This window comes from Sprattus sprattus (genome assembly GCF_963457725.1).
Source record: "Sprattus sprattus genome assembly, chromosome: 16".
NCBI classification, from domain to species: Eukaryota; Metazoa; Chordata; class Actinopteri; order Clupeiformes; family Clupeidae; genus Sprattus; species Sprattus sprattus.
In genome coordinates this window covers 5,545,611-5,555,256 of record NC_137914.1, presented here as the reverse complement: position 1 = coordinate 5,555,256, position 9,646 = coordinate 5,545,611, and the positions used below count along the sequence as shown (strand labels likewise).

The following is a 9,646-nucleotide window of genomic DNA, read 5'->3' as shown; positions in this document are numbered from 1 at the left end:
CTGTACTGTATGACTTCGATGATGCTAGCTTTGACAGCCCACTCTCAGACAGATCGTAATCTAATTATGTCCATACAATGGGAACACAGTTTAAATACTCTGACTGGAGATGGCGTTACTATCCCCCACCCGAATTCAGTGCAGGACTGGGAGGATAACATGACGACGTGGGCCCAACATAACTTACAGCGAAATTTGCGCGTATTTCGTGGAGTCCATAGCAACAGATGGGAAAGCAATGGACAATCTGAAAGCCTCCGAGGCTTATCAATATAAGCTACCATTTGTAGCGGTGTAGAACTCCACTCTTGCGTTGTGATTAATTAACACAGAGCAAAGGCGATCCCACACAGTATCTTCGGAATGACAGCCTTGAAACAACCATTCACTTTTCCCATAGACAAATACATTTTGATGGTTGTCCATATTTGGGCAATGACCTGAAGTGATTGGCCCCTCCCTACAACCATGCCCACTGTCCATATTTGGGCATTGGAAGTGTTAGAGCCATAGATATCTTAGATAAAGGCTAGATGGATTATGGCGGACTCTTGAATGTCCGCACAGGAGGCCATTTTGAGGACAGTATGCTTCCGGTAGGGATCAGTGGTACGTTAGGTAACGTCAGTGATCTTCACAATCGTTTACACTCTTATCTCGCGGAAATTTTGACGGATTTACTCGGATTTACAAGTTCTGGTTATTTAAAAAGTACCACTACCAACACAATGTTAAGGGGGAGTGAGCTATACTGTCCTCAAAATGGCCGAAATGTGCGGACATTCGACTCCGTCGGCCAGAAACGCAGGCAGGATATCTAGCCTTTATTATAGATATCTATGGTTAGAGCATCTTCACCCTTATATCATGGCACACCCACTAACATTTTGTGTTGTCTGTTTGAATAACAGTTGTCATGGCAACTGTGGGCGTATACCATTGTGGGCGTGTCCCGGGAAAGAGGTGTGTCTTCGTGAAAGTACATGTCAGTAAAACATGATTCTATTGGCTACTTTGATTAAATTTAGTTTTAGGTTCATTACAATTGGTAGAGGTCAAGAACAACTTAAAAATACTTACTTTTTAATTGGCTACTGTTGAATTATGCTTTGTATTATAATCAGGCTTTGTTACTCTCTATCCTATATGCTTCTTCTTAAGACAGATCTAGGCACACAACCATGAACAGTAAAGATAGCTCAAAGACCTATTACATGTCAGAGAAAGGGGGAGAATATAGCTAATATAGGTATTTACAAATTAATCATTATGCCCTGCATTGTTGAAATAAAGATCTTACAAGAGGACATTAACCTAATATGCTATGTAACCATAAAATAATTATTAGCTATAGTTTGAGAGTTACTTACCATTGTAATGGTCCATAGGGCATTGGTCAGGTGCCACTGTGGGCACAGTAAAATTGAGATAAATCAACATTAACCAAAAAATTAGGCTCGCCATTTTAAGAAGCACGACGAGCTTTAGAGATGCGCATTGTCAAGTGACTGGAACTAAAATTATAAGAATATTAGAAGTTCCAGCAACATGACGACATAATAGTTGACGTACACTGTTATTGTGCCGTCACCGCATCGTTCGTATATTTGTTGTTGTAAAACACGCGAGATAATATGTGATTTTGAATATTCTACGTGCTAGGTTGTTTCCTTTGTGATATCAATGCGTCTTATGCTGTCCTCCACCTGCATCTCTTCTAAGCAGGCTTTGACAGCTAGCTAACAGTTTTCTGAATGAATAAAGTTGACGACTAACAAGACTTGGTTTTCTTGGGTTTATGTAGTTCACCAACGAATACTCATACAGGATGGTTCATATTGAAAAACTGAAACAGACAAAGGCAAAAACGTACATAAGTACCCCGTTAAACAATGCGGCACAAAAACTAACATGCCTACGAGAGCTCGCATAGTTATAGATAGCCTTCTTAACTACTAATTGTTAACTAGTGATATCCACAGCTCGTGATATCCACAAATAACTTTCAACACATATTATAATATAGGCAATGACTAACGGCATTCACACAACAACAAGTCACGATATAGTTTTAACTTACAGACAAATAGTGTCCAAAGCTCTCGCTTTGAATAGAGCTGCATCTTTAGCTAAAAGCCAACCGTCATTTTCCCGTGTGTAGAATGTAAACTCAGCCTGCGCATCGTTCCCTGCGTGGCCACTAGATGGCAGCATCCGTCCATCTATAACCACTAGAGCTCCCAGCTCTAGGCCTACTAAACAGGCATTTGAAAATAATAATAATAGTTACCATAGTATTATTAGGGAAGGCAGAACAAGTTTGATAGTAGATATGTTTCTCTGTGTATGTTTAAATGCAGTGGTGTACCGACATAATGTATGATGTCCTCTGTGTTGCTGTATTGCCATGCTTCAATAATAAAAATAAATAAATAAATAAATAAATAAATAAAAGGCTGAGAGTTGCTGTAACGATACATGTCAGGTGAACAGATGCGGACATTAAAACGACAAGAAAGTTGATTCTAGTAGGACACTTCCACTAATTGCCAGTAGAGGGGAGTGTAATGTCCATCCTTTCCTCCTCACTGCATAATAAAGTAGAAGAAGTCAATATAACCAATGGGTAATAAAGACGGGATACACACGTGGTATTAACAGACAATTGTAGGTGTTCATCGAACTCACGGTTGCTTTAGAGTTGCCTGTGTTCGGAGTTATTCGACTCATGTCTTTACAGTCCAAGCAGTAGACAACACGTTTCATCGACACGAGTGAACATGGACGATATTGAAGCTGAGCTGAACGCGGCATCAGACACATATGGAGATGGCGAGTTTGACGATAACACATGGGGTAGAAGTAGTGTTAAATCATCCTCTCTCTTACCGCCAGCAGTATGTCCAGGTGGGATTTTCACAGGCTACATTCCAATCTCCCGTAATATCTATTCATATCTCATGCGGAGGCATATAATTCTATGTTACGTTGGTTTAATAATGTAATAGGAATGTTTAGAATTTGAATACAACTTTGTCTTTAGTTCTGTCATTTCCACACAGAGAGGCCGAAAGAGTCTGGTTTTCATAAGACTTTAAGACTATGCCTGGAGGGCATTAAGGACGCCATGCTCCATCATCGGTGGAAGGACGCAGCTAAATACATATCATATTATACGCATGCACTTGAGGACACGGATAGTGCCAAGCAACTAATAGCATCAGAGGTATCTTTACCTACGCCGTGATTGAATAAACAACGCCTATACAGAGGACGAAAGAAAGTGGCACTCATTACATAAGATTTTGTTTCGTGTGTGTTCTCTTAGGAACTTAATGCAATTTCCTCTTCAGATCATGTGGCGTCTTGGCTGTGAGATTTTGCACCACCATCCCAACTCCAAGCCTGAGGATATAATTGATCTCTATGAACGAATGAAAAACTTCGGGGTGAAAAACTTTGCCAAGGTATCTGAACGGTTGTAGATTTGCGTTATGACTGCTGCCATATCTCACTTTCATTGAGTAGTCAGTGCTGCATTTGTTTTATGTTTTGGACAAAGCAGCCGTTGCTGCAAAAGGATTTGGTACACATTTTATGACCGTCAGTAATGAACACTTTTTATGATCGCAAATTTACTTGCGATCTCCATTTGGTTAATGATGAGCGTTACATTTACAATTAACTTAAGTTTCTGTTTGTTTCATCTAAATGTTTTGAGGTCCCTGATAATAACTCCACAATCTCAATGAGTTAATGATCTCCTCATCCTCTACCAATTGATCCGGTGTTATAAAGAATACCACGTGGAGGACATAATCTAAACGTTGCAGTCCATCACACTGTACTATCCCTGTCTCTAGATTAGAACTATCCCCACTCTCTCTATATTAGTGTAATCATATGTTCACACTGAACTATCCCCATTCTCTCTAGATTAGTCTGGTTCATGCGTTCACACTGAACTATCCCCATTCTCTCTAGATCAGTCTGGATCATGCGTTCCATCTGCTGGTGAGTGGCCAACCTGAGGAGGCCAGAAGGCAGCTGTCCATTGCAGAGAGCTGGCGATATGGCAGACAGTCTGCCGCCCAGTCGCAGGATTTGAATCTCATCCGCGCCTACCGTGGCTTCCTGGATTACCTCACCTGGCGCAACCGAAGGTCCACAGCAGACGAGGCAGGTGAGGCCAGTTTGTGCAGTATTGAAGAGTCCCGTCTTTTGGACAGTTTTAAGCGGTCTGTTCTCTTCTGTTTAAGCAGAGGGGTTCGAGGGATGTAAAAGTAACATTTTTATTATTTAAAAAAATTAAGAAAACATTTGTGTGTGAATACCTGACGTAAACAATCAGGTGCACACACATTGCACAAGAATCGCCCTGTGCTTAAGCAAAACGTCATGATATGGACCATACCCGAACCCTGACTTCCTGCCTCACCTGTTTCAGATCACCACGACGACGACAGTAACCCGGAGATGCACAGCTACTTCCGGCAAGCCTCTGTGACGCTTAAGGAGGTCATCAGACAGCCCGGCACCTGGGACCTTTTCGTGCTCAGCTACATTGACGTGAGCTACACCACAACATTTAGCCTGGTGACAGCAGCCTACGTATTTCCGCCTGAATTGATTTCAAGCTCATACTCAGTCTGGCCCAACCCCGTTGACGATCGTCTCCAGGACTCAAAATCCAACCGCACCAATCAGCGAACAGTTCAGAGCTGTGACGCAAAACTCACCTTGGAGGAAGAGACACTAAAAGCTATCGGGAAAGTTGTCTCAACTCTCGAGAACATCAGAAAATTAAAAGGAGAACAAGAGTATTGTCTTGTAAGTTTTATGATTGGAAAGGATGTCGTAGCTCTTCTCCCAACTGGCTTTGGGAAGAGTTTTATCTACCGAATGCTTACCAAACGTTGCTGATTGGTTAAGGGAACTCCAATGATTTTAAACCTCAAGCTAAGCACCCGCCCATCTCGGAAACGAAAATGAACGGGGTTAGGCCAGACTGACTGACGGAAAAAAATGGAGTCACAGGCTGGTAATGGCCAGGCTACACAACATTCTCTTGACCTGTATCTAACAAAGTCAGACGTTTCTTAAAAAGTTGTGCGTATTGAGTCGCCTGCCTCATCTCAGCTCAATAACTGGTTGTGAACTGGTGATTTAGCTGTCAATTAAAAATGTTAAAGTATTATTTAAAGGTTTAAATGGTTCTTCTTGACACTTGGTTATGGTTTAGTCCAGTATGGTCAAGTTATTAGTTTACAGTAATCTCAGAGAAAAAAAAGCATCCATACTGAAGGCCAGTTTGTGTTTTGCCAAGGAGCTTTCAAATATAGGGAAGTGCCACGCTGTATGATGCCATTTTAGTGGCTCTTATTTGTACGAGCCACGTGAAAGACAGGAGTGGCCCTGTGGATCAAATCAATCATTTCTAGTTACCCTAAGGTCTTATATCAGCACACCAGTTAAATATTTTATACAGTAACTTTTGTTATTTGATCCACGCACACCTATTAATGGATTAGCCCTTTTGGTGTGACATTTCCAGATGCTAGAATTCTACAATGATCAGAAGGGTGCCGAGAAGGTTCTGAAGGATTACGCGTACGACAAGGCATTCCCAGCTAATCCCAATGCCCACGTCTACCTGTATGAGTTTCTGAAGAGGAACAAGGCCCCCAAGCAGAAACTAATGAAAGTACTGGAGGTAAAATGAAGAATATCATTGATCTTTAAAGATTTGACTCTTAATTTTTTTTTAATGTTGGACTTGTGTTCTCTCTTTGCTTTCTTTTAAAGAGGGTGTTGTTTGGAGGGAGGGAGTTGTATGTACTCATGCATTTGACTGATGTGAGACATGGTCCTGTTAATCCTAGTGCACATAATGCCGTCTATCACAAAGTCATTCTGTGCATTTGTGGGTGAAACTGAAGTTCATGGTATTGTGTGGACAGATCCTGCAGGTGTTGGTACCCTCTCATAAGATGGCGCTGGAGTATTGTCCTCTTCTTCTCACCTCAGGTACTGCCCATTCACTTATAGTTCGTACACTTTGGCACTGGCTTTCCATTATTGTTATTTATTATGACGGTGTACACTTATATCGTATGATGAAAGCATTTAGATGATCGCTTTGTAGACTCTGTGTCCTAAAAGTAGAACAGAAACAAGTTTAGCTTTTATTTAGAAATGTAACTGGCTGGCCCTGCAGAATAACTATTCAGTGAGTTTGATGTTAAACTTTGCTTTTCCAAGTACTAAAATGCACTCTCGTTTTGTAGGTGATGCTGGAAACTTTGTTAAGGCACTTCAGGTGATGATGGACCTTCTTGAGTACACCAGCTGGAAGCATAGTGTGAATGCTTGGAAGTGTCTGAGGGATGTTGTCGTCTCACTGTGGAAGAGGTAAACATCGGTGTAATGTTGGTCAGCGCATTGGTTTGAACTGTTTCGTTGTAAATAAAATCAAGGAGCTTAGAAAAGGAGAACTTGCTCTCACAGAACCAGGCAGAGAAACAGGACATGAGTAGGATTAGAAAGTCACCTGTTAAATGTGTTAATGTGTAAATACGCCTCATTTTGCTGGTCTCCACAGTGGTCCTTGATTCTTGAAGCGCCTTGAGACAGTTTTATTGTTTTGGCGCTACATAAATAAAATTGAATACATATTAATTGAATAAATATACATATATTTATTTATTAAATTATATTTATCATGTCTTAGGCATCAGGATGTGGTTCAACAGGAGTGGCAGAAGAGGAGCGAACTGTGGGTGGCGCTGCACTTCATGACCTACCACGCCAAGAAGGACGCCCAGGTGGACCGGGACCTGCTGCTGCTTAAGAGCCGGGTCCTCATGAAGATCGCTGGACCGAGTGAGTAGATCACCGTCCCCGACGGACTCTTATTTCAGGACCAGATTTCCTTTTGCTGAGCGCGTAGCCAGGCAGTAACCCTTGACATCACCATTGCAGATGTATCTCCTTTTCACTTCATACGTTCACACTGAACTATCCCCATTTTCTCTAGATTAGTGTCTCTTCCTAGCTTCTCCTTCTCACAATCCTCCATATCTGCTATCTGCCTCTGCCCTGAGTAAACTCCTGATTTCAATCAGTGTAATTAGGATTTAAATAATGATTTATTATTATTATTATAGTTATTATTATTATTTTGTGCTCTTGATGAGGAAACTGTGGTTGTGAACACCTGGTTTAATCCAGTGAAACAGTGATGGACTTCGTACATTTGGGATGCATTTAACGCAGTGTGTGATCATGAAGTTGAATAAATACTGCTCACTTTGGTATGTCTTAAAGACGATGAACAAATCCAAGGAGTGACAGAAATGATAAGGTGTGTCTCTTCCTTTTTCCAGATGCAGAGTACCACAAAGCTGCCAGAAAGTTCCGGTCTGGCAACACTGTGGATGACTGATGCCCGATGCCTGACTGCTGAAAGAGGAAAATGGCACTTCTCAAGTTGTGTGTTTTTCACTCACAAGTTCAGAACGTCCTCACTGTGGACTGATGTCGGAGTCCCTCTGGTGCAGTTGGGACATAGAAGAAACTGAACGAGAAGAAAAAGAATGAAACGACAGGAGATATAACTTGGCGGAGCTTTTAGTTGAGGCCTCTGTCAACTAGATCTGACTGTGTGTACGCCTCAGTAAGTCTTGATGGGAGAGCTAATGTGGTTTTGTTTGAGGAATTGGCATATTTCCACCACTAGGTGGTGCTCATGATGCAGTGAAGTATTTCCACCCTAACTGCTGAATGCGATATTTTCTTTATTTTTGTGGGGTGTTCTTGCCCGGAAAACAGAACTCGACAGTGTTTATCCTTGATAACTAGAGGTTATGACCATATACTACCAAAATTAATTTGAAGGAATCCGCACAACTAGTTGCTTGTAAAATCAAACCTCAGAAAGTAACAAATTGTTGTGTAGTGTTGCTTTAATACAGGTCTGGTCGCCTCGCATGGAAGAATTAAAGTGCCGTAATGCACATGATGCAGTGAAGTATTTCCACCCTAACTGCTGAATGCAGTGAGGGGAAAAATCAGTTGTAACAGGGGTGAACAGAAACAAACATGATTGAGGTTGTGTGTTTGTGTGTCCTCAGTTAACCCATGTCTTACTAGTTAATCATCCAACTGCTCTCAAAGACTGGAAATGAACGTAGATTTTTCTCAGAATGTTACAGTTCAAATGCTTTTCACAACTGCCAAAGCAAAGACTGAAGTGGCCTTCACCAACGCAGATTCTACTGGGCATCACTGTTTTATATTAAAGCAGTAAGATAAGTCATGTTATATTTTCTACAGGCCATCACTTGTGTTTGTATTAAAGCGGTAAGATGTCTTGTTATATTTTCTACTGGCCATCACTGTTTTGTATTAAAGCAGTAAGATGTAATGTTATATTTTCTACTGGCCATCACTGTTTTGTATTAAAGCAGTAAGATGTAATGTTATATTTTCCCCATCTCTTTGGTTTCAATGGTTTGTCACCAAGACCGTGATTCCGACCGCTAGTATGTTTGTGTTCCTGGGGACACAGTCATTTCTCTGGGGAGGCACACCATAAGCACAGGGGGTAGAAAGAACTTGCATACTCGGTACACACACACACACATACACACACACACACATACACACACACACAAACAGGTCAGCTGAGGGGTATGTGATCACTCCCGTGCAGGCTCTAGTTTGGCCAGCTGCCTGCGACAGAACCCTGTTTTCGTGTACAAACACACTTGCATTTGCTTCAAGTTGCATTTCGCCAAGGGTTTGTGTGTGTGTGTATGAGAGTGTTTGTGAGTGTGTGTATGAGAGTGTTTGTGAGTGTGTGTATGAGAGTGTTTGTGAGTGTGTGTATGAGAGTGATTGTGAGTGTGTGTATGAGGGTTTGTGAATGTTTTTCTGTGAGGGTTTGTGAGTATGTGTTTATGAGACTGTTTGTATGAGGATTTGTGAGTGGGTGTATGAGAGTGTTTGTGAGTGTGTGTGTATGAGAGTGTTTGTGTGTGTGTGTATGAGAGTGTTTGCGAGTGTGTTTTTGTGTGAGGGTTTGTGAGTGTGTTAATGAGAGTGTTTGTGTTTGTATGAGGATTTGTGAGTGTGTGTATGAGAGTGTTTGTGTGTGTTTTTGTTTACGTGTCATGTAGTTACAGCACAAGGCTTTTCCAATGCCCACTTTAAACCCATATGTTGCACACACACTTTAAACCCAGATGATGTGCACACCAGTGGCGGTTCTAGACCATTTTTACTAGGGGGGCCAAGGAGGGGCCAGGGTTTAACCAGGGGGGCACATAAAAAAACGCAACAAATTATATTTAAAGATTATAAACTTATATTACTTTAAAAACATATAAACATGTTTAACTTAACTTAACATTATAAGAATGAGTGCAGGTGTAAGAGAGGTAGGGCCATACAAATTGAAAATGAAAAATACAGTACAGGGTGCAAATACAGAGCATTGTCAAAACTTTTGACACTGTGTGGGCGGGAATCAAAGCAAGAGTGGATCTTCTCTGATTGGTCCTGATTTGACAGCAGGAGAGTCTCATATTCACGACAACCGTTTACCAAAACTCCGTTAAGTAGCTACATGTCTTTGTATGAACCG

The 9,646-nt window shown here is 41.3% G+C and overlaps 1 protein-coding gene across 1 annotated transcript; it reads left to right on the top strand.

Moving 5' to 3' along the window:
* Positions 1-2,780: 2,780 nt before the first annotated feature.
* taf1a (TATA box binding protein (TBP)-associated factor, RNA polymerase I, A) lies at positions 2,781-7,522 on the top strand (the record flags this gene model as incomplete). The annotated part of the gene is made up of 10 exons (XM_080854331.1): positions 2,781-2,907; positions 3,063-3,226; positions 3,354-3,467; positions 3,985-4,183; positions 4,448-4,569; positions 5,555-5,713; positions 5,961-6,027; positions 6,288-6,411; positions 6,731-6,882; positions 7,386-7,522. The coding sequence occupies 10 exons, from the start codon at positions 2,781-2,783 to the stop codon at positions 7,442-7,444; spliced, it is 1,287 nt and encodes a 428-aa protein (XP_080710457.1). The 3' UTR covers positions 7,445-7,522.
* Between the last annotated feature and the right edge of the window lie 2,124 nt (positions 7,523-9,646).